Genomic DNA, 26613 nt, shown 5'->3' on the forward strand with positions numbered 1-26613 from the left:
ATACAGAACGCAAGAGAAGTCTGAGCCATCAATAGATTTCATTCTAGTCTGCCACACAAATCTGATGCTCTTCAGTACCAGATACTCTGATACCTCTTCAGTCATACAGCTACCTATTTACTTACATACTTTCTGCAACAGACAATACCTGAAGTAACTATGCTGCTTTTTTTAAAAGGCCACAGGTCTTCCCTCCTTTTAACAACAAAAAAAAAAGGTACATCTCTATGGCCCTAATTTAAATTGCATGCAAGAGCAAAGCCTTATTTCTCTCCAGGACTGATACAGAAGGATCCGTAGTTCAGAACACAGGACTGCAAGTCTAAACTGAAAAAGATTCGCTTCAGGCACATATTGAGCCAATCCAGCCCTGCATCTGCCCACCGATGCTAAAAGGATGCTCAATACTTGTGTTGCATGAATTTAGGTTTCCTTATGAACAGGTGAACTCCCACATTCTGCACTAAAGCAAACTTCATGTTGTTTGTGCCATGCCAACTCCTGTATAAGACATGAACTGGGTTTTATAACAAATGCTGAAGTAGAAGCCAATTTAACAGCCTGCTGAGGTGCCTTTTCCACATAGCACGCTAGAATTAAAGATTGCTGCAATCTTTCAGAACTTCAAACAGATTCTAGTACCAGATTGCAACAAGCTAAGAAGTTACATAAAACCTATCATACAGAGCTTTCTGTGACTAATAGACCAAATTTAGGGAAGTAACTTCAGACAATGCTTCTTACAGTACTAACCAAATATAAAATTTAATGTTTTAATGAAGTCTTTGCTTTCAGGCTTGATGAATTACCCAGAACACAGATGTAGTTCCTGCAGCAGTTCTACCCATTACAGAAGAGACTCATCCTACTAAAATCTCATTTGATAAGATCAAGCATATCTATAGGCCAGTTATACAGGCATATAAACCCCTAGTCTCATTACTTCAACGTGGAATCTAGCACCAGGCCCAAGACTAGTCAGATGACTGGGATGTTTTTCCCCGTCACAAAAGCTGATGAGCAGACTGCTTACAGTACTTGCACCCTTTATTGTTTAAGCCAGCTTATATAACATACAGCCCCAAAACAGGGACAGTGGGACTATTCAATCATTTCCTAAAAACAGTGTTGAAAAATACAGACAGTACACAGACTCATTGGTCAGCTCCATTTTCACATGCATAAAAACCAAAACCCCAAACCATTACTCACTTGTCTTTACATCAGCTTCTTGCTTATTTAGCAATGCTGAAAGGCATGAGCTTCTTTGTTTCTTCTTCACATATAGTTTTTAAAAAAGAGGTAAGATTCTCTTCCAGAAAATATCAGTTCATGGAAAAAAAACAACCCACCACACTTCTGCATTGTATAGCTTGATATTCCTTTAGATATTAGAAAGCAATAGCTTAAGGGTTTGACTAAGAAGAAAAAAAACCACCTTTCACTCTTCCATCAGTTGTTTCTAAAAAGTAAGACCAAAATATCTGAAATAGGCAACAGAAATCTTTTAACCTGTTTTTTCCTAAGGAAGAAAGGCTCCTATGCTCCCAGGCAACCTATAAGCATACAGGTTCTTCACCTTGCCCAATTATTTTTTAATGCACTAATCAATTTCAACCACCAAATCTGACCAAGGGATATATATTTCTATCCTCCAAAAATAAATAGTGAAGGAGGTAAGACTCTTTCCCCTCCCCCTCCAAGGCCACAATATGAACTAATGTTAACTTTAAGGCAACAAAAAAAATCCTCACGATGCATTTGTGGGAGATAGGTAGAGGATGGGGACAGAGAAGATTCTGAAAGTGTTATGTGAAAAGTTTGCACCAGAATTTGTACATTATTAGACTGAATTTTCTATTTTTGCATTGACAATTCTGTAACAAAACTATTAATTCTTCCACTCTTGGACAAGAAAGCAAAACACTTTGAGTTGTAAGCTCAAAATGCTTACAAAAAGCCCCTTATTTTCCAGCTGCACCACATTATGAGATTCTAACAGTTTACTTCATGTCCAATTATAACAAATATTGATGTTTATTCATATCAAAAATGCCCTTTTAGCTCTTCACTGCCACTCCTAACACCCTCCTACTTCATGTCTCAAGACTCAGTTGTTTTCCTTATACTCATGTGGTAAAACCTAAACTGGCACACTGTTGATTTTTCTCTGTTTCTGTCTAAAACAGCTTACCCAACCATACGTAAATACTGAGGGAAGCTATGTGACAGTTATATAATACAAGTAGTTTTGCATATGTACCTACTACTGAAAGTGTTACTTCTGATAACAAAACTATGTGATCCCCAGAGTAAGCTTCATATTTCTCATGAATGTTTAGCAAACATAAATGTGCTATAACCACTGCTTTTGGATAAAAACTGTTGCTTCTTTCACTCAGCTTAAAAAGAGCCTTCAAAAATAAGTTTCGCTAAATGCTAACTGAAACATCATTTGCCTTAGCCCTGTTTATATAAAAATTTTCTCATTCTGCTTCTACAAAAAAAATCTTACATGTTCAGTTCCTGTTTAAGAACTACTTAATAAACAGAATTACAAAAGATCTGTGCTGAAGGAATACATACTGCTAAGTGACTTACAAAACAAATGTTACAAATAAAATGAATAAAATTATAGTAAGGGTTTTTTAAGCCACCTGAGTGTCAATGTACTGCAAAATGACAAAACAGCTTCTGATAACATTACACTCTAGAAAAGTAAGGAAGTGAAGAGACTGACAGCTAACTGAAATGTTTCACTTTGGCTTAAAAACAATGCATTATGCCAGGTCCTGCATATTCTTAAAAATTAGCTGAATTTATATGAGCTTGTGCAGATGTTCACATTTCAGGTTAAAAGTGGTTATTTTGACTGAACATAATGTTTTCTTATTTGACCACAAAAATAAAAGCCCCACATATCCTTTCTCCCCTTTTTGTAACTACATGACCCTTCCTGTTACTCATGTCTGCTCTAGTAATTGCTGGACCCTTCTGTAAACTAACCGAATTCTCTGCAGCAGCAGCAGTCTGTCCCAGCAAATGAAAGTGAATCAGAAAGGACATGGAAAAAGGAAGAAGTGGAGGTTCCCTCTACCTCTTGGTGGCAGCATGAGTTATACTAACTCACTTCATCCATGGAGCTATATACCTTTAGGAAAGGGCACAAAGAAAACATTCCCTATACACTTCAAATAAGTATTGAGGCTAGTTAGAATGTTAATTGGGTTTTCTTGTTCCCAAGTCAGCTTTCTGCCTGCTTAGTGAGCTGAACTCCCTAAGGGGAGCCAGTTCCAGAAGGATTGGAAAGGCCAAGGCCAGCACAAGGGGAAAAAGGATAAGAGCATGATGCCAGAAAGCAAAGGGAGAAGAGGCAACATGATTATTCCCTTCAGCATCAGTCTGTTTGAACAGCTCAACTTATCTAGCCTCACCTTCAGAGCAGATCTTTCCTGCATCAGGAAGGTGCTAGAACAAATAGACATCATCTTCAAGTCTAAATAATTAAATAAATAAAATCAAGCTGTCTATGTTCATACAACAAGAACACCAGGGCTACTAAAGATATAAAACACTATGAATAATTTTTTTTTTTTTTTTTTAAAAAAAGAAAGCCACAAGTTTGGAACAGCTTACAGATATCCTGGCAAGTTTTCTCCCCAGATTCTATATTAAGCTTAAGTTTGCTTTATTTTCTCTTACATTGGCATATAAGCTACTTTCCTTTGGCTTGTTCAACATTTCTTCCATTACAGATGCGAGACATGGAGGCAAGGAGATCTCTCTTACTTAGGGGAAAGCAGACTCGTTTGTTTCTGGAAAAAAGCCACAAAAAGTTTGTCCCATTCTGCCCTGAATCAGTATTTTCAGTTAATCTAGATCTCCAAACCCTGATCTTTCCAAAGAAAGCTTTGGGTTCACCTTTATAATAATCAGCATGCATACATGTAATAACTGAAGAGTGACCTATTTATTTATATTCAAAAACTACTTCAGTTGACCTTAAAACGTTTTTGAAAGTGACTAACCACTCACTACTTCAGTGCAACATATACAGGCTAGAGAAACAAAAAGGCTGAAACATATCTATATACCTATATATCTATCTGTATTCTTCTGCTTCTTAGATCAGCAATCCTGAATGTAGAATATTTATTCTAACCCCCTTGGGTGTTAGAATTTGGAAAAAGCTGCCCTGAACCATATTTTCAACAGTTATGCAGCAGTAGAGACTCAGATATTAGAGACATGCTGGCACACACCTGAAAGACACCGCAAAGAAGTCAAAGAAACACTATTCATACTCCATATTACTTTGATGTAATGCTTGATCTAGAGGTCATTTACAAGTAAAGCAGAGGGTTCCCCTCTCCATTCTTCCCCCACTTCACAGCATTCTGTCCTGCCTGCTCTGCAAACTATTACTACTTGACCCACTAACACAGGAGGCAGCAAAAAAATAAAAGAGGGGAAACTAATTGGAAAACTAGAAAGAGAAGGTAAGATTATTTAACCTTAACTGAAAAGAAAGGCAATTATCCTTCATGCCTCAGTTTGCATATACATAAATCTTACACATCAGAGTCCAGAATGTAGATTCAGTTTCAAACAACAGGGAAGACTTTCTGGAGTATCAGTCACCATCATCAGCAAGAATAAGCTTCTAATGGAACTTTTCCAATTATTTACAAAAGTAGCCTTTCAGGTACATGATTATAAATCTAATATCAACTAAAAATGTCCATTCTCTATCAAAAATCATATATACCAAAAAAGTTACATGCATACCTGTTTTGTAGCAGTCTAGTCACTTTGCTCCCACAGCTGACACTTTGGTCTCTCAAAGATTTTCTAATCCTTTCATCCAATTTGGTACAAGAGAGATTATTTCCAAGTGGTACATCGTTGTTGTTTCTTGCTCTTTCTATTTGTCCCCCTGTGCCATTTGTAGCTTTTGGTGTACCCCCACACATTTTCTTTTGCTACAAATCTCTTGTAAAGCTCCCTCAAAGAAACTAAATACCCGCTGAAGAGATACAGTCTCAAGCGGATTTCTTTACTATAGATCAACCATTAACGATGGTAATTTACCATCAGCTTTCTTCCCTATACAGGAACACAGTCTGCTGAATTTCCTGTTAGGGGGAAAAAAGGTAAAGAGATCTTCATATATTCTATAAGCCATTAATGCAGAAAGACAGCTGTAGCTAATGTACTGCTGCAATTATTCCAGACAGAAGAGTAGACATGACTTTCAAGTTTCAGAAGCCATGGTAGACTTGCTCTTGCTGCTTTAAAAGTTTTTCCTACCAAGTCTGGCGCAAAGCTGTAGCAGATACAACAGCTAATATTGACTTTAACTATGTTTGTTTCCTGCTCTGTGATTAGGTAGCTGGCAATTATGTAGTCACAAGACTGAACCATATGGCCTCTTAAAAAAAAAAAGCATAGTTGCTTTTGCAGTGACTCGCCCTTAGTTGCAAGGTTGTTCTAACACTGGCTACAACACCCTGTTAATGGCTCTCATGTGAGCAAGTGTCATCTGACAACCCCTAGCAACCTCATATAGCTTAGGAGCAAATAAGAATCTGTCACCACTGCCATATGGTTACCACTTAAAAAAAATGACCAACACCAAGAAACTAGATATTCTGCACTGTAATGCTTTTACTTTTAAGGACAAATAGTATTTACACTTGGCCAAGAATCTGAAACTACTATTTTGAAAAGGTTTTTAAAAAAGAAGGGAAAACAACCACCAAAAAGTTTGTCACAGACATCAAATTGGTTGATGAGAATTTATAGTCATGTGCCTATTAAAACAATTAACAGCAGTACTGATGACAAAAATACCTAATAAAATATTTCTGACCAAGAAAATTTAAGTTTTTAAGCAGAACAAAGGAACCTGATGTTTTGTTCAGGCTCAGATAATTCCACTGCAGAACAAGTCCTCTTCCTCATCCCTGCTTTAAAAAAAAAGTTAGATACATGTCTGCTCATAATTCATGTCTTACATAGCTTCCCCCCATCAATAAAGTTTTAGACATTTTATAAGATAACAGCCATAGTGCTAGTTCCCTTCCAGACTAAAAAGGGAAAATAACTTCGCTAATGGTCACCCAGAAATACAGCAGTAGAATTAGAAAACAGTAAGATTTCAAAACCCAGTGCTACGTGCTACCTGCTAAATAGCACAGCACCCTTCTTAAAAGGATTTTGTAATCTCAGTAAACCCCAACCCCTAAACACTGGACAAAAGTCAAGTGGAAAACTAGAGCAAGGTTAGGTTCAACAACTTGCTCAGTTGCAGAGGGAAGCCTGCAAAAAAAGCTCAGTTTCAATTCCCAGAGTAGTGACAAGTACTAGATCGCAATTACTCCTCCTCTTAAGTGAGGGAAACAAGTGAAAAGCTTTGGCCTGCTCTCAAGTTGTTCAAACGATCTAGGAGAGGGCAACTCCTAGCCCTCACCTCATTGAGAAGGACTACTTTAAACATCAGTGTTCCTAGTCACCTTTGAAGTGCGAATGAAACAAGCAACTGATGGTCAGGTTCCTACACTTAGACTAAGATCAGCAACTGATAGCATTCACTTCTGTCCTACCTTTTCCCCAAACAAAAACAGAAACAAAGTGCTAAAACATTTCGTTAAACGACCGCAATATTGGATTCACATCGGAGACTAGAACTAGGAACTCATATAAGCTCACTAAATAGACGTGCTTCACAACACTACCTTATCTGTACATTAAGTCATCTGTAGAATACTATAAATCCCCAAATACCTGGGGAATTACCACTGAAAATCCACAGAAGAGTTTCTGAAAGAAATGCAAACCCACACCTGGAAAACACCCTGAGTCCAAGGAGTAGATAATAGAGAAAATGGAAGAAAGTGTCCTGCTCTCCAGATATAATCCTCTGGGACACAGAGTTTAATCACTCTTTTTCTAGGCTATGTGACAGCATGTCACCTGCTCTGTTTGTAGGTCATTTCCTGTCCTTCACCTCCACTGCGAGACAATTGCCTAAATGATTTCAACTCAAGGTAATACTTTAACAAGAAAATTTGGGGTGGGGGAAAGAGGACATATATACAATAGAGTTATCTAATTAAGAATAATTTTCTGTAGAAGCTACAGCTGTCCACTAAAACTTAAGCACTGTTTTCAAATCTAACAGAATATTTGCAGAGCCCCCAGTAAGGTTTTATTTTCCAAACAGCTTTTAGAAGCAGGCTAGAGAAGTGTAGGAAAACAGAAAGTTGGAATCATACCTGCTGTTTCAATGAGCATTTGTTTTTGCAAAACATACACTTAGCAAAATTGATACACAAAAAATGCCTGCAACCCAGACATTCAGGACAAGTGCCAAAACACATGTTTAAAGGTGAAGTGGAATCTATTTTTGATTGCTCAATGATGAATTTCCCTCTTTTAGTCTGTTGAATAGCTTATGTAGAAGATGTGGGTTCCCTTCCTCCCTCCCAATTTGAAGTATTTACCCTACACTGCTCCTCCTCTTTTCAAAACCTTAGATATGGAAGAGTTGTGCTGATGCCACACCACATTCTTTTTCCACGATGATTTAAAGTAGTCCTAATATGGTAAAGCACTATTAACCTCAGATGAACCACCTTGTTCAAGCATGATACATAGTTACTAGTTTCACACAAGTTAGGCGGGATACATTGCAGATTAGTCATGCAACAAGTGAAGGAACATGTTATTTGCAGCACTTCTCTCTCTCTCTCTCTCTGTTTAGGTTTTCCTGTAGAAAGAGTTCTGGCAGAGAAAAATAAAGTTCTTCATATCAGATCACTGTACAGAAAGGTTATATATATATTTTTTTAAATATAACTTTATATGTTACTGTATGAAAAGCAAAACAACATTGGATATATGTGTTCACTGAAAAGTTAGAGTTCCACAGACTCCCTTGCTTAGGGGAGGAGAATATACTGGATTTTTGCAAGGTTGGAAGCATTTTTCATCATCTTTGTTGCTAGAAAGCAATGCCAGCACATGTACACACAAAAAATGACCACAAAAACCACACACACCTGATAAAGGCTAGCAACCAGATCTCTACAAGTTAAAGTCACCATAAATTGCACACATCAGCTTTCCACAAACATCAAGAACAGCCTATTAAACCAGCGTTTCACAACTCAGACAACTTTCATAAGTTTGGATTCACTGTTCATTGGCTTACCTGCAAGTCAGAAGTTTGGGAGCCAGGTTTCATACGCTGTCTCAGTGATAATGTAAAAAAAAAACCTAACCAACCAAAAAACCCAAGAAGAGCAGTGTGTTTGAAGCAGTACCATAAACAGCACCAAGACAGTGCTCCGAGTTGCTAGCCCCAGAAATGGAATTCCTCATTAGCAAGGAGAAGAGCTCAAGACTTGTGATTGCACAAAAAAGTGTGTATATTTAATTGTGGTTTACCATTAAGAAAAGTGTGTTTATTTTTGTTAAACTAGGACTTTTAAACAAAGAAAAGTAAAGTATGCAATAAGGTTAGCACCCTAGATCTATCACCTAGTCCCTTCCTCAGTACAGAAAGCCTTGCTTAGTCTTAATCAACTTTCCCCCTTCCATCCTGCTTTCCCCCCTAGCTTCTAACACCCAGGAGAGCTCAGATGATGTAAGTTAAGTCAAATGTTTTGCAGATGTTGTTTCATAGTAATAATCTTTATCATTCAAAGAACTGAAGGTTTACTTATTAATTTAATGCTCGTTAGGGTTTGGGTTTTTTTTTTCCCTGTTTATCTTTTTAAAGGCACCTCCAGCAACCAACTTCCAGCTTTCACTGGAGCCAAACAGGTTGAGCCAAACGGCAGCAGCCGGACAGGAGGAAGAGGCGCTGGGTCCAGCGTCCCTGCTGAGCAGTGGGGCGCAGGCCGCCCGGCCGGCAGGGCCGCCCCACCTCCTCCGGCACGCAGCGCCGGGTCTCAGCTCATGCATCATTCCCATGTCACTTGTTCCAGCGGCGCCATGTGACTGGGCCAGCGTCCAGGAACACAGCTACTAAATACAGACACTGCCAAGGCACGTCCGAGAACTGCCTCTGCCAGAAAACGAGATGAATAGAAATCTCTTATCCTACCAGCTTTACTGCCTCTGCCTTTCCCCACCTTCTCTTGAACAGAAGGAAGAACTACACATTGCACATCTGAAGGAGAATTTTGAGCAGCAACACAAGGCAGAATCTGGTATTTATAACACTGTACCAGCTCCTGTTGCGTTTCAACGCTGTATGAAAGTACTGAGGGATCTCAGACCTTAGTATCTCCTACGTAAATGAGCAGGCCAGCACAGACATCACCACCGCACCTCAGGGGCGGTATCCTGAGGCATGGGTTTGGTTGCCTGCTCTTTCCTGTTCCATCTCCCTCTTCTGTAAAGCCCTATTTTTTTTTTTATTCCATAAGAAAAAGTCTGTATGCAGCTTTTAAGCCTCTGTTCAAAGGAGCATTTTTAGAATATGAAAATAAAAAAGCATGACTAAGAAACAATATTATTTGACATAAGTAAATGCATCTTAATGCCAACTGATACAGAGATATGAACAACATTGTTTGGTGTGCAACACCCCCCACCCTGCCCCCCTGATTTTTCTAGTTAGCTGAAAAGCACTCCTTTTGCTAAAACACACAAACACCTTCACTCAAAGTAACTAAAAACACCTGCATATTAAAATAAGCAATTTCATTACAAATTTCCTCTGCTTCTACTATGAAAAGGCTACATTCACACAAAGGCTTTGTAAGCTTCAGAGGACATGGCATTCTCTCACAAACTTTACAGCCAAATAAGTTTAGGGTACTCTCTCCAAGGGTACAGAAAGCTTTGCAAATCCCCTCCTCATCCCTGTTCTGAACATGCACTCCCACTGCTCAAGAGAATGCTCTCAAGCAGGGCTAGAGGCAAGTGCTATCGCAAAGTGCTTCTGAAATTGATTCGGAAGGGGTCAGTTTCAACCAACCCAAAAGTGCATGTTCAGCAGTATGATTTCACTAAAAAAAAAAATATTAGAAGTTACCTCGTTCTAGGTGCAACCTCCCAAATTCATAATATATGAAATCAAAGCTATCAGATGTGGCTGTCAAGCAGTGCTAAGAGCTGAAGCAGCCCAGCTTTTTTGATCAGCTAAAATAATATTGGTGAGCCCTCTGTAAATGGTTATGTTAAACTGTTTTAAGAGCAAGACAGTTTTTGATTCTTTTAAAATAGAGATAGTAACTGAAAAGTTAGTCTGCAATAATCACGAAGGGAATGAAGAAAAACTAAGTATGTTGAATATTAATGAAAATTTACTGATTTACCCAACTGATAAGGATATGGGAAAGAACACATATACTAGAAGCCATGCTTGATCACCCAAAAGTTGCTATAGCATGAACAGCTAAGTCCATCGCCTCTGTCTAGATGAATGCCAGGAAATCCTGACTTAGATAGAATGCAGAGATAACACAGATGGATATAACGTCAGCTCCGGCATTTTTCACTAGTTATAGCCAAAAATATGTTTTGCTCCTCTTGTTGTTATGATAATTTGTCTATTCCATCCAAAACACTTTCCTTAACCCTCTCTTGGAGACAGCGTTGAAGGTAGCTTTCTAGTAACTAGCACTGAATCTTGAAGACTTACATACATTTATTTCCAAGTTTCACTGGAAACAGAAGGAGGAGCCACAACTTAGGACCCCGTACAGAGGATCAGGGTAGCTAAATCACTCATACCATAATACCTTCTCCATTAAAAAAGACTACACACAAAACCAACCAAACAAACCACATTCCTGCCGCTGACTGGCATGGGCAAACCTAAACTTACGGCAAGACACTATGCAAGGGATTTATGTTCTGTTTACCACCAATTGCATAGGACTTTGAATTTATAAATAGTCATTAAGTTATGAAATAGCCTCTTGCTTAAAGCAGGCCAACTGCTCTAACTACTTACATAGGATCCTAAACATTTTCTCAAAAATAGTGGTATTATATTAGACTTAAAAGTTTATAGAGCCAGGTTGATACATAATTACAGTTGACCACACCCAGTAACACGGTAACATTTGGCTGGCAAGTAGCAGTCTGTCAATCATGAAATATCCGGACAAAAAATAAAAATCAGAAAAAAGAGCAAAGTGGAACCTTGTCATGCAATAGGAAAATGCTTCACACACTGAATATCAGTCAAACTATAATTTCTAAAATGTCAGTCAGCAAGCTTATGCAGTAATTACTTATTTAGACAAATTAGAAACCTTTCTCCTCATGAGAAGGTAAGAATTGGTCAAGCTCCTTCAGTGTTCCCCAGTAAAACTTTGTGTAAGAAAGTCCTTTATAATGGGCCTGACTTTCTTCTGAGATGAAGTCTACCAGAGCAGACTCACTAGGAGCCTTCTTAACAATTACAGATTCAGGACAACTTCATTAAAAAACAAACAAAACTCTCACTTTCTTTTCTAGTCAAAATAGGGCCCAAGGACACAACTCTAATGAAGTCTATACTCTAGCAACTTTTAGTGCTTCAGTAATGCAAATGAAAAGCCACTGTTTCAGTCAGATTTCTAGTTCACATGACAACACCGCATTTCAATACAAATATACAATTATTTCTTTAAGCAGTAAACAAAGTTTAATTCAGAGGTTCAAGTCATCTTTGACATTCCACCCAGGTGTTTTTTGCTTAAAAACAAAGAAGTTAGGCAGATATAGTGTCAATGTATACACAGGTTCATTGAGTTGACTGACTGTTTCGAAAAACCCATGTCCACTACAAAATACAGTGTTCTGTTCTCATTTTCCTCTCCATTGCATACCTACCCCTGGACTCATTATCCAGTCCAGCTATACATCGGCATTTTACAGTCACCAAGTGCCACCATAAAGTGACAAATAGAAAAAGCTAGTTTTCAAATATGCATTATTTTCCTAGTTCCATTCAAAAGCATTCCCAAACATATTCTGTAAGACTACACACAGGAACTTCTGAACACAAGACATTTAGTACCTGAATTGTTTCCAAACTAAACCGTACTCTGATCTAGTCCACAGTGGATGACTGACTTATATCCTTGAGTCTCCCAAATACTGAAGTCGTCAGGTGTTACTCACTCTAGAACTTGGAATCATATGTGAAATGGTTTTAGCGTTTAGTAAGCATGCTGTATTTCCAGAGCCTGATGTCATAAACATCTTTATAATCAGAGAGAGTTAATTTTTCCAACTCTTTAACTTAACGTTATTTAGAAACTCTTTTAACAGTTGGTAAGGCAGAGGTTGGTACCCCTGAAGATGTTTCTACTGGCTACCATGCGAGAGCAACCCTTCTCCAGGCTAAAAGCCAAGATCAAGTAAGAGCTCAGATACATGTCACTACAGTTGTCTGCCAAGTGAACTAGTTACCAATTCCCAGCTCTTTATTCCAGCCCTCTCAGTGCAGCTGCGGACTAGAACATATGAGCCCTCCATAACCATTTCTGCATGAAGTCTGACAGCTTAACACAAACTATTGCAAGAGATGGTTATATCACTGACCTTTACACAGACATGATTCAGGAGGGCTCCAATACTCTCTGTTCTATAACGCTAATGTGGAAGTGACAAATGTCCAGCAAATAATCAATTTCAGCACAGCATGGGAGAAGGCAATAGCATCTTGCACCACTGCAGCCATTTACCAGGACCAGAGCCTTAACACACAGGGACTGACGTCGCTGCTGCGCAACTGGGCAAAGCTGTTTCTGCACCTACCTCACTTTTTCCTTGTGCCTGCACCACAGGTCACCAACTTTCCTTTCTGGCAGCTTGACAGGTCTCTGCCCAGCTTGTTTAACCCAGTCATGTTAAACAAGCCAGGACTTCAGAAACAAAAGGCCCACAACGTTTCCTAGAGTAGGTTTTGTCTTAAAAAGCACAACTCATTTTAGAGTGCAACTTAGAGAGCAGAGTGTTAAACATGAAGATTTTAGAAGGACCTTTTGTGGGAACATGAAAGGAAAGGCAAGGAAAGATGATGGACACAAGCACTCAACTGTTCAGCAATAGTTAGATGAGTTCATGTGTCCATACATAGAAACACAGAAGACAGACACAAAAATTTGTCTTAACATAAGCTAATTCCTTTGAGTTGCAGATTTTAAAAAAAACTTTCATAACTGTCTTTTCCGGACCAGAGAGGGCTTTAACATTACAACATTATATTAAATTCTGTAAAATGATCCGCATTCAGTGAAAGAATAACAATTTAAGAATAAACTGCTTAGAACTATGTATTCAACAGTTTGTAAATCATTGTCGTGGTCTAGCTTCAGTCGGCAACTAAACCTCTCTGAGTTTCCTTCAAAAACATCATCTAATGTACTCTACTGAGATTTGTGCCCCTGAAGCTGTGCATTCACATACCCAGGCTCAAAAGTTGAGCAATTTCTGGTGTTCGATAATATCCACATTCAGAATTCAGTGCAAAGACTCCACACAGAAATCCAGAGCACCGAGTTCATTCCAGCCACTGTTTTCTTTCATAAAAGTCAATAAACTTAATGACAATAAAAGCTAAGAGTTATTATGTAAGAAACTTCCTGACTTCATTATAAAAGATAAAGTACTATAGTAAAGCGTTCAGATTTCTAATTTGAAAGTGCTAATACCAAATTCAGCCTGTTAGCACCTCTATTAGAAAAATAAATAAATATTGTCAGACTGTTTACTTAATACAGCTGATTGCATTAGCTCATGTGAAACTCCACTGAGCACCTTGAAGGAGAAAGTTGAAGTGTATTGCACTGAGGTGAGAACATGCTGCAGAGAAAGCTCCATGCTGATTCAGTAATTACATCACACATAGTTGAAGTTTCACTTCATCACAGTCTATGGAAGGAAAATCATGAGTCAGTTTTAACAGCAGCAAGTGTGATGTAAAACTCTCATGCCCATTTCGCAGTACAATTCTAAGAATCTCACCAATATCCAGGAAGTGTGCCGACAAAACAGAGATATTTTGGCTGTTGGTCATGTAAAAGTACCCATACTTGCCCTAATTGAAGTGGGAAAGGCACAGGCACTATAACTGAAACTCCTAAACTAGTCCTCTCAGTGCCTCACCGAGAGGAATGCTTTGCCTTGCAGTCTGTGCTGAAATTTGTCTTGTGACCTCAATCTGGTATATAAAAACATGACATTCCTACAGTATTCGAATGACAAACGCATACAAATAGGGCAAATGGAGTGAGGCAAGAAAGGCAGCAAGCCCTGTTAAGAGAAGGACAAAGGAGAATGGAGAAGAACTTGAGCCTGAAGATTAAGAAGTGGAGGCAGAGCACACACAGGAGATGATTCGTGACAGGCAAAGGTGAACAACCACATCCATGCCTGTTAATCAGATCAGTAATAATCTCACACTATCACAGGACATGCATGCAAAGGTACAGTCACACTTGCTGTCTTCACACAAGACGTACCCAATTCAAAGTCCTTCTTTTCTCATTTATTCTCTCTAGCAAACCTGTTAACCACCATCCTACAGAATTGCATTCCTTATCTTTTGCCTAACAAGTGTACCCATGGAAACCTTCACACAGCAAATACTGATAATTAGGAGAACATAAGAATGTTCTTCTTACAACACTTAGACAAAGTGGCATGCAAGACGACAGTGTGCTCTTAATCAAGGGTTTACTTAGTAGAAACAACTGTTGACAAACATAAAACACAACACATGGCTCTAAAATTGAGTCTTCTCTTCAGAAGCCATCTCTGAACATCACTAAGATGCAAAGTAGATTACAGATGAAAGAACATGATTGTTAGTGTCAGAAGGAATACCTAAAGGAACAGGTATGTCACCAAGGTTTGTAGCACACACAGTCAGTATTAATCCAAAGAATTCTCTTTGCAAAAGAAGTCTTCAGCAGCTTCAATATTACTGAAATGCCAGAACAAGAAATAAATTGCTTTTATGAAAACAGTTACTCCATTTTCTGGCCCCTCTGACCCCAGCTATTTTGTCACATCTACTCTCTCTGGGCTTTTGGTCTGCTGTTACTCACTGTTCAGACCAAAGCTACAGCAAAAGGCTACTACCATGCACTGGAACACCTACAGCCCACAATGTCAAAATGGGATGACATGATGACTAATGATTACAACATTTTTGTCAAACCTCTTCCATCTTCCTTTCCTCTCAAGTTTTAATAAAGCTATTCTGCTACTTCAACTAAGTTTACATGAAGCCAGCCTCTCCTGGTAATAAAGCTCTGCATCAGCTTTTAAAAAGTTTCTCTACAAATTCAGCTTTTATGAATTAATGTCCACATTTTTCAGCCCCAAGCAGCTCTATTTTCTGACTCACATCAATCCATTTACATCAACAGACAAGTATTCCCCTACAGCATTAGCATCATTGCTTTAGATTGTAGCGTATTCTGCTTTAAATTGTGCTACTGACACGGGAGGGTAGCTCCAAGGCTTTCTGTTGCTACTATTCCCCAAATCACTTTCTACTGAGCATATTATGTGGCAGACAACTCACCTACCCAGTTTTGGACATGTAAACAGCAAAAGTACCTTAAGAATAAGGAATCAAGCACCTACTATCCAACTGCGCATCAATTAAGAGTCAGGTGTGGAGGAAATGCACTACTAGCTGGTTACACCACATGGATAAGTTACTTGTAAATCAGACATAAGAACCCACCGGCAAAACCAATTTGATCAGTCAGACAAGAATGCATCTTTTCATGGAGTTAAATTAAATAACCAAGGTACTTCCATCCCTCTCAGAACATCAGTAGCTTATGCATTTCCACACAGCTTTTTAGCCATCTGTGGCAAAAAAGAAGAAAGAAATAAGAAGAGGGTGTCTTCTTGCAACTTTAAGAGAGAATGAGAGTTAGTCTCAGAGCAAAGCTAGAGGAAACCAAGAGGCTGTTCAGTGACAGAAGTGTGTAGGGGAGGGGAAATCAAAACAGCTTAAGAGAGACAATGGCCTTGGTTCCTGCAAAGCTCAAAAGCCAGAGGACTTGGCGTTTGTTTGTCTCCCTTCAAAACAGCCCCAGGCTGGAAGTACGGTTTCCATGTCAAAAGACCATACTTTCAATCACTTCCTCTTTAAGCTGTTTTCTTGAGTGAGACTGTAATAACTCTCTTTCTGCAGAACTTACTCTTTAACTCTCATTACTGAGGAAAGGCTAATGCCAGAGCAGAAGTATAATACTGCACCTTAAGGCTCATCTTCAGCTGTCAGTGAAGAGGTACATGGCTTAGCCTCGCTGTTTAACCTTCCCTGCCCCCATGCTCAGATCTGGCCATGGGCTGCATCACCCTTCCTACAGCATATAAAATAGGGATTTTCTTTCAAATGCTTTTTGAAGGGTTTACAACCAGATGTTTAATGATATTTCCATGTATAAAGACGTACATGGGTGTTCAGTAGCATTATTGCTGTGTGAATGTCTACAAAGCTGCAAGAAGCTCAAGAGAAACCCAATTAGACTACAAGAATTTACTGAGGAGTGTTTCATTTTAACAAAGATATAAAACTGACATGCAAGCAGACTCAAAGCTCACTACCACTTTCTTTCCTTTTTCAGAAGGTGGAACACCGCCAGGCTGGTAATAAATGCTGTGAAATAATGCTTAGCAAGTAGGATCTCACCAAGCATTTCAGTGCTATGACCAAAGGAACTACCAGTATAAGCTGCCAAACAAATGATCTCATATACCAAAGCTAACAAACTGTTACCAGATAGATATCCTGCAGTTACAACAAGACATCCGCTCCATTATAGACACCAGAAGGAGCAGCTGATACTTAAAGCTGAAGAAACAGCCCGTTTCCAAGTTTCAGACACAGCTGAAATAACACAATCTCTTTTTTTATATATAGAATCCACATAAGATGAAATTATTCCCTGTTTTACAACATTCCTTCACTAAACATACCAGTATCAAAGAAATTTCATCAGAGGTTGCAACAGAGAAATTACACATTCAGCAATGAAAGTGCAGTCTTCCAAAAACTTCAAGGCATTTCTTTACATTCTTACATCCCCAGATACAGGCACTTGATTAAAAAAAAAAAAACAACTAACAAAGACTGAAACTAGTGTGAAACTTTAGCCCTCGGTTTAAGGATAATGTTAATTTTTCATGTTGAAAAGTACAGAAAAGCACTGATGTGAAATCTCATTCTAGAATCAGGTAAACACAATTACAGAGGAACTGCTAAAAATTCAAGTACAATCAAACTATCTGCAACCCATATCCATTTCCTTAAAGCCATCCCCCAAGACCTTACTCAAATATATGTTTAGTACTTGAGACATTCTAGTCTTGAATACTACGTGCTTATAAAATATTCTATTTAATCCCTAAAATTTAAAATTCATGGGGAGTAGGATGCTTTGTTTTTGCAGTAATAGCTACCATTCTGCTGAGCACAGGACCCTGGTAGCACTCCAAAAGTCTGTACAAACTACTCTAAATCAACCTTGTAAGGGAAGTAACATCTGATAAGGGAATAAGAAATATTAGGGGAATTTAGCCACAGAAATACACATTTCTCACACACAAAGTAGTTAGGATTTCCTCAGAGTGTTAGAGGCTAAAAAGCAACATATTGAACTACAGTCACTCAAATGTCTCTTTCAAAAGGGGTGTGTGTGTGTATATATATGTATATTTTTACGTGTGCATTATACGCATATATACACAAGCACACATATAGATATTTTTAGTTAAGGGAAGCAAAAAGCGGTAGTAATAGAAACCAGAAGCTGAAGATCTGTGTACAAAACTGCTTAGAACAAATACAGTATCATGTCACTAAAACCCATCTGTTCTCCAGCTGGCTTATAATTTCTCTTTTTAAAAAAGAATTAAGATATTCTACAGTTTTAACTACTACCCTTCTACCACTTCATACTTCCATTATTTTGAAAGGAGGTGCAGGCCAGTAGAAAGTCCTACTATCCTAATAGCTCTATATTAACATCTACACCTCGTGTTTACTTTTTCCTCACCCAGCAAGTAAGGGTTGTGTTTACATGAACAATGTAGTACAGCCCAACAGGACTAGATCCACAGAGTGAATTAATTGGTGCTAAGGACCTGACACCCACATTATATGTGTTCTGGGGTTTTACTTTTGACCAGCTGTAGTCTGGTCCCAGAGACTGAATGCCCATTAGTGGTTGGAACATACTTTCTAATTTCATTCAATCCAACAGGAATCCAGGTTTATGCACCAAAGCTACATGGCTACGTGAGCCAAAGTGCAGTAAGTGGAGACAATTGAGAGGTTTTATTTAAAAGAGCACTCCTGATCCAAATTAAGATGTTAATGCTCATGCACCCAAGAAACCATTTCCTGTGGCTCCACATTCAGCTACAGGCACCACGTCTCCTTCTCTTTGAGGCTGTGCCAGTTCATCTTGGTAAGCAGCATGGACATTGTAGCTTGCTGTTCTCTTCAGAGCCAAAGAGAGGAAGCAGCACCGACATTTGGTCAAGTTTTAAAGGGGAGGAGGGCAACAGAACAAGCACATGCAGTACTCGTTACAGGCAAACCTCAAGCCTGGTGGATGGCCTTCTGCAACAGAATTTCTCCTAGTGTTCCCGGGAAGACTATAAAAATACAAGCTTCCTAATGACGTATCTGAAAAAAAAGTTGTCAAATTAAGTTAATCTGAGGAGGTATTATCTACTAAAGAGCTTTTTGGCAATTCTGCTATTGCTGTGGGTGAGGAGGGTGCATGAAGACACTCAGGCTTTCAAGACACTCATAACAATTCAAGGTCCAGGGATACAGATTGTTATTGGTCTCACAGGGCTGCTTAAGAGAGCTATACGCAGCAAGACATACTGAATGTGGAGAGACCTCACTAATGAAAACACAAAAAGGGAATAAAAATAACTAAAATGCTTAAAAATATAGGCTTGCTGTTAGAACAGAAAATGATCCTGCCACTTTGCCTCTAACAGTGATCAGCAGCGTATGCTTAACACAGAGGCTACCAAAAGATTAAGTCTTCCCTTTTACTTAGGTCCAATCGCACATCTCCAAACGGAGATTACCGCTTAACAGGAAGTCTAAACGTTGTAGTAGAGCTTCTAAGACCCCAGTAAGTATGCTCCTGCAGGTCATGAAAAGATCACTGGAAAGAAAGAAAAAGCATTGCAGCACACTTAAAAGTCATAAGGAAGAAGCTTAATGCAATATTAACAGACAAAAAAACCGCCACATGCAAAATGCTTCAAATAACTTCTATTAACCTTAACTTTGCCAAAAACTAATCAGATAGCAAAGGAATGGGGGAAAATAGGGGATAAAGCGAGTGATGAGCACCTACAATAATATTTTAACAGTTTTTGTTTAAAGTGTCACATTATTTAAATGTTATTCAAATGTAAAACTGAGCGTGGAATCTCTTACCTAAGGAATAGGAAGAAGAAGAAAACAAACGCAAGCCCTAACCTCACAAAATACTCCAGATAGAGCAATCTTACTGAGTTTAATGGGAGACACACTGTGCAAGGAATCTGCCTTCATGGAGATCCTTGACGAATCCAATAACCTTAAAACTAGAACTGAAGGCATTGGTCTCTGATACAGAGTACTTGGTAAGATTTTAAGTGCAAGGCAAAAATAATTACCCGGGAATTGCCAATCATTTTAAATATGGAAAATATATTTGTTTTCTTCCAAATTAAAGGAGGTATTTAATTCATGCAGAGAGTAAGTGCTACAAAAAGTAATTAGCAAGTATAGCATATAGACTTTACAGCCCCCTGAAATTCACCAACCTTTCCCTGATAGGAATGCAGCACCAGTACCGTGCCCTACCATTTCCAAAGGAATCACCTTATAACCCAAAAATGCTAATGCCATTTTGATGTTACACCATTTTTCACCATGATCTTGCAACTTTGGCCATGCATACGGTCACAGCCCACACAGACCATCTTTGAAATCGTAACGGCTCCATGGTTGTGATCTTTCACACTTGGCACTATGGCACTTTGTGGATCGAGATATTTTCCACCCCCTTCCCTTACCATTCTTAATAGTTTCAGCGGTGAAAGCCCAGATTCCAATTCAATCCTGTGTATTATCTGATCACAAGACTAGTCAACTCATGCCGAACAGAAAAAAAGACACAGAGCTTACTGGACATGCATGTGATAGTCACTGTGCTCACCAGGACTGCTTTAGTCTTGTGAGCAGAACAGATGCTAAAAGTAACAAAGCTCCAAACCACCAGCCTGAGCAACATGCTGTTCCCAAGGGTTTAGAAAACAGTAATAATTCAATATCAGATAGAGATTACCTGTTCAAGCCCTGAAGTAGCAACAGCTACTAAAGCTCACCTTTAAGGATTTGCGATACCACAAGGAAAGAGAGTAGAGAAAGGTACCTAATGCTCAGTGGTCACCCGACTACGCACGTGTATTTAGGTCACAACAGCGAAGTCATTTGTAAATTTTCCCATGCTGATGAGACCCGAACACGAGTTACCACAGCAATCACAGGCACACGCACGGAAGCGCAGGCCTGGCGCCTCTCCCGCGGGGCTGCCGACGGGCCGGGCGGTCAGCGCCCCACGCCTCCCCAGCCTGCCACTTCCAACGGGGAGAGAAAATGGCTGAGCGATCCAACGAGAGGGAAAGGCGGAGGAAGAGCCACCCCTGCGCGGCGGTGTCTCCCGCCGCCCCCCGGCCCGGCCGGGGTGCCCCCTCCCCGCGGGCCGCTCCCCCCAGCCCCTGCGGAAACTTCGCGGAGGAGAAAGCCCGAGGGGGGCTGCGGCACACCTGCGCTGCGGCCCCTCAGCGGGCGGCCGCGGGCAGCGGTGTTCTCGTTCCCCGCCGGCCTCTCCGCCAGCTCCCCCGCTGCCTGCCCGCCCCCCGGCGCCCATGTGGAGCCGGAGCCAGACCCGGCTCCGGCGAGCCCGGACCCGCCCTGCCCCCGCCGCTCACCTGAAGGCGGGCCCTTCCCCCGGAGCCCGGCCCTGGGGGGCCGCCGCGCTGCCGCCCCTTTTGTTGAAGAGCTTCTGGAGCAGGGTGGGGGCCATGCTGCCGCCCTGCCCCTGCCGCCGCCCCGCCTGGCGGCGGCCCCGCCGCGCCTCTCGCAGCGGCTCAGCGGGCGGCGAGCGGCGGCGGCCGCGGCAGCATCCCCGCCGCCGCGGCGCCGCCCAGCATTGCGCGGAGGCGAGGCGAGGGGAGCGGAGCGAGGCGAGGGGAGCGGAGCGAGACGAGGGGAGCGGAGCGGAGCGAAGCGAAGCGAAGCGAAGCGCCGGGCCGCTCAGCCGCGCCGCGCCGCGCTGCGCCGCGCCGCTCCCGGCGGCCGCCCGTCACCTGACCGAGGGGCCGCGCCCGCCGGCCGGTGCTGACAGCTGCTCCCGTCCGCCGAACGGGCAGGGCACGGCACGGCACGGCACGGCACGGCACGGCACGGCACGGCACGGCACGGCACGGCACACGGCACGACGCGCCACCAGCCGCCGCGCGACGGGAACGGGGACGCGAACGCGCCGCGCCCCTCCAGCGTTCCCCATTGGCTGCGCGGTGCTCCCGGCCCCGCCCCCAGCACGTGGTAAGGCGCCGGAGCCAGGCTTAAAGGGCAGGGGCCCCGTCGCGCGCTGCGCGGTGGCGGTTGGGGACGCTGGCGGGGGCGGAGCACGGAGGGGCGTGTGCCTCCGGGGGTGCTTAGGCGGCCCGGTGGGCCTGTACCTGCCTGCCGGTATACACAGGTAGGGCAGGTATGTGCACATATATTGCACGTATTTTATATATATGTAGGAACAAGCATGCACATATACACATATATTTATAATGTATATTTTACAATATATTTCTCTCTCTATAGATATATGTGTGCATACATATACACGTACATACGTACCTATACGTCCCCTGTATATGCACACATGTCAATCAATCACGTATTTGTGATTTACAGGAACACCGTTGTGCGCTGAAGCAAGCGCGGAGGAACCAACCCCCCGCGTCAGACGGGGCCGTTGCCCCGTTGGGGCTGATGGCGAAGCACCGCAGCCACGACCGCTCCAGCGTCCCCTCCTCCCTCATGCCAGCCAAGCCCACGGCCGACAGAAGTCCGTTGAGTTTTCGGGAAGCTCACGGCCCTCGTTTTGCTCCACGCACAAATTCCAGTCACCAGTCCGGGAAAGCTTCAATCGGATTTTTTTTCTACTTCTGGTCTCTGTAATGGAGAGAACCCCAGCATAAAATTGTAGAAGTACTGCCATTCCCTTCAAGAATCTGAACTTTGACTTCAGCCTTTGACCAGGTGAGTGAGAACATTTTTGCAGGAAGGTAGCTCTGCTGGGACGGTGCCTTTTCACTCATTTCTTTTTAATTGATCTATTTAATTCACAAAAAAATTAGACAACGCTACAGTATTTGGGGGGCATTTTGGAGCCTTATGTTTGTTGGTTTAATTTGGGGGAAGGGGCTGTTTGTGTGGTTTTGCCCACCAGCAGGTTGACACCACCATGCACCCACCAAGAGAACACAACTTCAAATGCTCCTCCCTAACCCGCTAGGTAGCTGCATAGTGTGGTGCAGCAAAAAAAAGGAAAAAAAAGCAGACCCACGATAGCTTCCTGCTCTTTTCAGGAAACTTGGAGACGAGACACGGAGAATGGCGATCACTACAATAACTGTAATGGATCATTACAATAGTTGACTGCATACTCAACATCCAGTAGGGGCAGAAGAGGTGGAGGGCATATTGGTGCCATGGAGCCAGCCTTTCAGTGGCTGGAGAAGCTGATTTCTCTTTAAAATAAAAAATCAGATGACGACTGCCTACTGGCCTGATAGCCTGATTAGCTCCTCCCTCTATAACACCAGATTGAATCTTGCAATGCTCAGCTGACCTTGTCTGGAGGTCCATTCTCAGAAGAGATCACCATTTTGAAGGCTCTCAACCACTTCATCTGTGAGAATGTAAATCTTTCAGCTTGGATGTTCTTACTGCTTTTGATTCTTTATTTCCACCATCATCACCAAATGCCCCTGGTCATTAAGGTCAATCCACTCAACTGAAGCTGAAGGATAGAAAAATGAGGGTATAGTGATGATAGTACACTGAAAGGGAAGTGAATAGCAGGGTGTGGCTGGACAAGATGAAAGGCATCATGGTCGACATAGTAATCAATGCGAATGAGAATCTAGGCATCCAGCTCCAGAAATAAGCACTGGACTGTATTTCTCACAGAACAGTCTTGAGAAACTTAAAGTTGCAAAGACCATGGCTGCCACTCTATGGCTACGTCTGCGTTAGCAAGTAATGCTGACCAGTGGGGGCAGAATCATAGCCTAAACCAGTTGTCTTACAGGGCCCGATGTCCACATCACAAACATTTTACAGGGTTTTATTTTGGACTAGTTGTAATCTGGTCCTGTCAGCAGAATGAGTGTCAGTGGTTGGAGCACACTGAATGTATTTCTGAAAAACACCTGGTTTAGTTTCATCTGAAAATGAACCACTTTATATGCCCAGATGCCACTCCAAAATGTGAAGCGAGACAAAGTCAGTGAGGACAACTGGGATACTGACTTCAAAAATGCACTTGTGATCTGAGCAAAAATGGCAGTGTAAATGCACCCTACATGTTGGCTGGTGGTCAATGCAAAATTAGTTCTCGATATTGTCTGTTAATGTGCATGACAGTCACTATGGTCTGAAATTGATAATGAAACATTAAGACACTAGTGTTCTGAAGGTTATTTCTGAAAAAAATAATGCAGAAAACACAGCAGAATCAGCAAAAGACTACAAAGTAACTTTCACAGTCAGTACACACTGTCCCACCCCAAACAGAGTTTGGCTATGAAGAACACCTGGCAAAGCAAACACGGTGATTTTTCACTAACCCATGAGTGCAAAATATGAGCAGATGTAAAGAAAAAAGCCATACCATCTGTCAAGCAAAGACCATTTACAGCAAGATAGCATGTCTACAGGCCTCACTCTTCTAGGAAATATAGGAAATAAAAACGTGGCATATGAGAATCAAAACCTTACTCATAATATTCTGACTAAGGGTCAGACTCTTTATGTGCAGAGAAAGACAATGTAATTGACAAAACTTCAGTCAGAAAAGGAGCCAGACTCTTCATGTAGAAATAGATGGGACTTTGTTAGAAAGTTGTCAATACATAAAAAGGATCATTCAAATCCTGGAATAGCTGTATGCTCGGATAAGTATTTCTGTGTTTCATCGAGCATACATCTCTCTGAAGATTCTCTCCTGAGAATGTAGGAACTAGGTTTTATAGCCAGGACAGGCTGGGTTAAAAGCCAAGTCTCCTAAGTCACACTTTGCCTCCCCATCACTTAGACCTGGATGAGTTCTGTTATGGCTGCTTCCCTTCCACCCCGCTCAGTCCTGAACGCACAAGTCCAAAATGCTCCTAAATCTCTGTTGTCAGAACTAGGCTTTGGAGGAATCACAAAAAGAAGCCAGAGGCCAGAACAGGTAAGCTCTGAAGATTTAACAAAAAGTTTGTTAATCCAGGATGCTCGTTAATGACTTAGTGCTTAGTGTGGTGACGCATGCTGTATAAGTTCCATGAACAGAGATAAGTCTTGCTACACTTTGCAAAGCATCAGCAACATTTTGGATTCTGTAAAATAAATAAAATCCAATTTTTATTGCCACTTCAAACATGCCAAGTAAAATGTGATATCAAGATATGTCTAGAATTATTCTCTCTCCATGTTGTTACTATTACTATTTAGCACAGTAAGTTCAAATTCCTCTCCACAGAGAATTTTAAAACCTATTATAAAATGTATTCCACTTTGCAAGCAGGGGCAGAAACCGACAGCAATGGAGAGCTTGGGATTGCAGCCCCCTGCAAACCAGCTTTCTCGCCCTTCCCTGAACAGAGCATTACATAGCTTGCGCTGTTGCTGCAGCAACTTTTCCCAGCCCCTGAACACAAAGTGCCACAAAGGTGCTGCCTTGATATAGATAAGAAGTTTCACTGTCTTTTTACATGGAAGATACAGTCAGTTGAAAATGAAAGACAGTTTAAAGGGAAACATTAAGATAATTGTTTCAAAATTACTGGGAAATATCGATGTATGTAATGAAACATTTAATTTTCAACAGTCTTTGGTGTTAGAAATAGAGAGAAAGGCCAGATAAGGGATGTCTTCTTTCAATCACCACCATATAAATATCAAGTAATATGGTGAGAATTGGATTGTGTGGTTAAAATAGGTAGTTAAAATCCTCTGAAATCACTACTGTTACTTATGTATCTTGTCAAATTTCCTAAAGCAAAGGTACACTACTTTTTCCTCCAGAAGAGCCTGAAGACGTAGATATCTGTGAATGTTCAAACACTTGTTTAGAACCTGATTTGGTTGCTCTCTACAACAGAGTTGTTAGCATTGGTAGACTGTATTTCTAAGCCTCCTGCCCAGGACTCCATCCAAAGCCTAGCTGGAAATCCTCATGTCCTGGATTTTCAATGGCAAAATCCATTGTGGGACTTACTATTTGCTGGTTGCATTCTTGTCTTTAAATCCATGCTGATGTAGTTCACCTTGGACTCCATCCTACCCACATTAGATGCAGACCAAAAAGGCTTTCTACATAATAAAGAATGCAGTAATCATAATTGATATTTTAATACCTTTTGGTGATACCTATGATGAACAGCATTATACATTTACATGAAATTGCAGTAATATACAGGACATACATTTGTATCAAAAGTCAGGGCAGGAATTTAGCAACAAACCTGACATCCCACATCAGCACTGTGGCAACAGCGGCCAGCAGCTAGCTAACACTTTGGGCCTCTCCTTCTTGCAAGCCATGGCTTGTCCTGTTATCAGAAGTCATAGGCACTCTCTGCCATGCCTCCTCATGTCCTGAGGTCCTAAATGCTACTCTAGTTATTTGCCTCTAAAACATGTTCTAAGCAGAGCTAAAATATATAGCTAAAAATTCTGCTTATTTTTGCTTGGTTCTTAGCTAAACCATTTCTTTAGGGATCAGCATATCTGAAAGTTAGTGATGAGCAAATGCATGACTTTTCTTTCAATTTTTGTCATATTATGTCAGCTCTGTGTAGACAATTTTCTTTTTAAAACATCCTGAGACAAGAACATATGGTTCTTTCATTGTTTAACATTGCATTTTAATTCAGCTTAGAGGAATCAGCTCAGAGTCAATAACTGCTCAGTAAGGGTTTAATCTGGGACCTCTTTATTCACCTTTATGCAGAAAAAGACTTGGTGCAGATGGGGAACAATAAGCCTGATGAGAAAACAGATTTATTTCTCTCTCTCCTGTCTCATGTCTCTCATGAAGGTGACATGCTTGACGTGCCAGGTCACATGGGAATAGCAAATGATGCACCCTCAGTGTCACACGGCACAGGAAAGGCTGAGTGGTTGCTCTATTTCACAGCAAGCAGTGAAAGCATCCTTACCAAGACTGTTACCAAAAAATTACATATTGGAAGCTTCTTGATAGCTGTTCTGAAAAGCTGTCAGTCGCTTGTCAAGTGGATCCCATCAGTACTCCACTGGACTATATTCTGAAGCTACAATTCAGT

General features: G+C 41.1%; 1 protein-coding gene and 1 long non-coding RNA gene across 6 annotated transcripts in view; one reads left to right on the forward strand and one right to left on the reverse strand.

Annotated features, from left to right (window-relative positions):
• Nucleotides 1–21261, reverse strand: part of FNIP2 (folliculin interacting protein 2) — a 52855-nt gene extending 31594 nt beyond the window's left edge. For 2 of the 5 annotated variants that reach the window (XM_072861699.1, XM_072861695.1), the window contains exon 1: nt 20989–21261. In XM_072861699.1, coding sequence (XP_072717800.1) covers nt 20989–21083 — 95 coding nt within the window. In that variant the 5' untranslated portion in view covers nt 21084–21261. Of the gene's footprint in view, nt 1–3702; nt 3726–4788; nt 5048–20988 lie in introns of those variants that run through there. The other 3 variants (XM_072861694.1, XM_072861697.1, XM_072861698.1) reach the window with 3 other exon arrangements.
• A 199-nt stretch (nt 21262–21460) lies between these two features.
• LOC140651788 (uncharacterized) lies at nt 21461–22776 on the forward strand. Its single transcript, XR_012042517.1, has 3 exons — nt 21461–21604; nt 21971–22318; nt 22648–22776. It is a non-coding gene; the product is annotated as an uncharacterized lncRNA (long non-coding RNA).
• Nucleotides 22777–26613: the final 3837 nt, after the last annotated feature.

Source organism: Ciconia boyciana, chromosome 5 (genome assembly GCF_034638445.1).
Source record: "Ciconia boyciana chromosome 5, ASM3463844v1, whole genome shotgun sequence".
Taxonomy (NCBI): Eukaryota; Metazoa; Chordata; class Aves; order Ciconiiformes; family Ciconiidae; genus Ciconia; species Ciconia boyciana.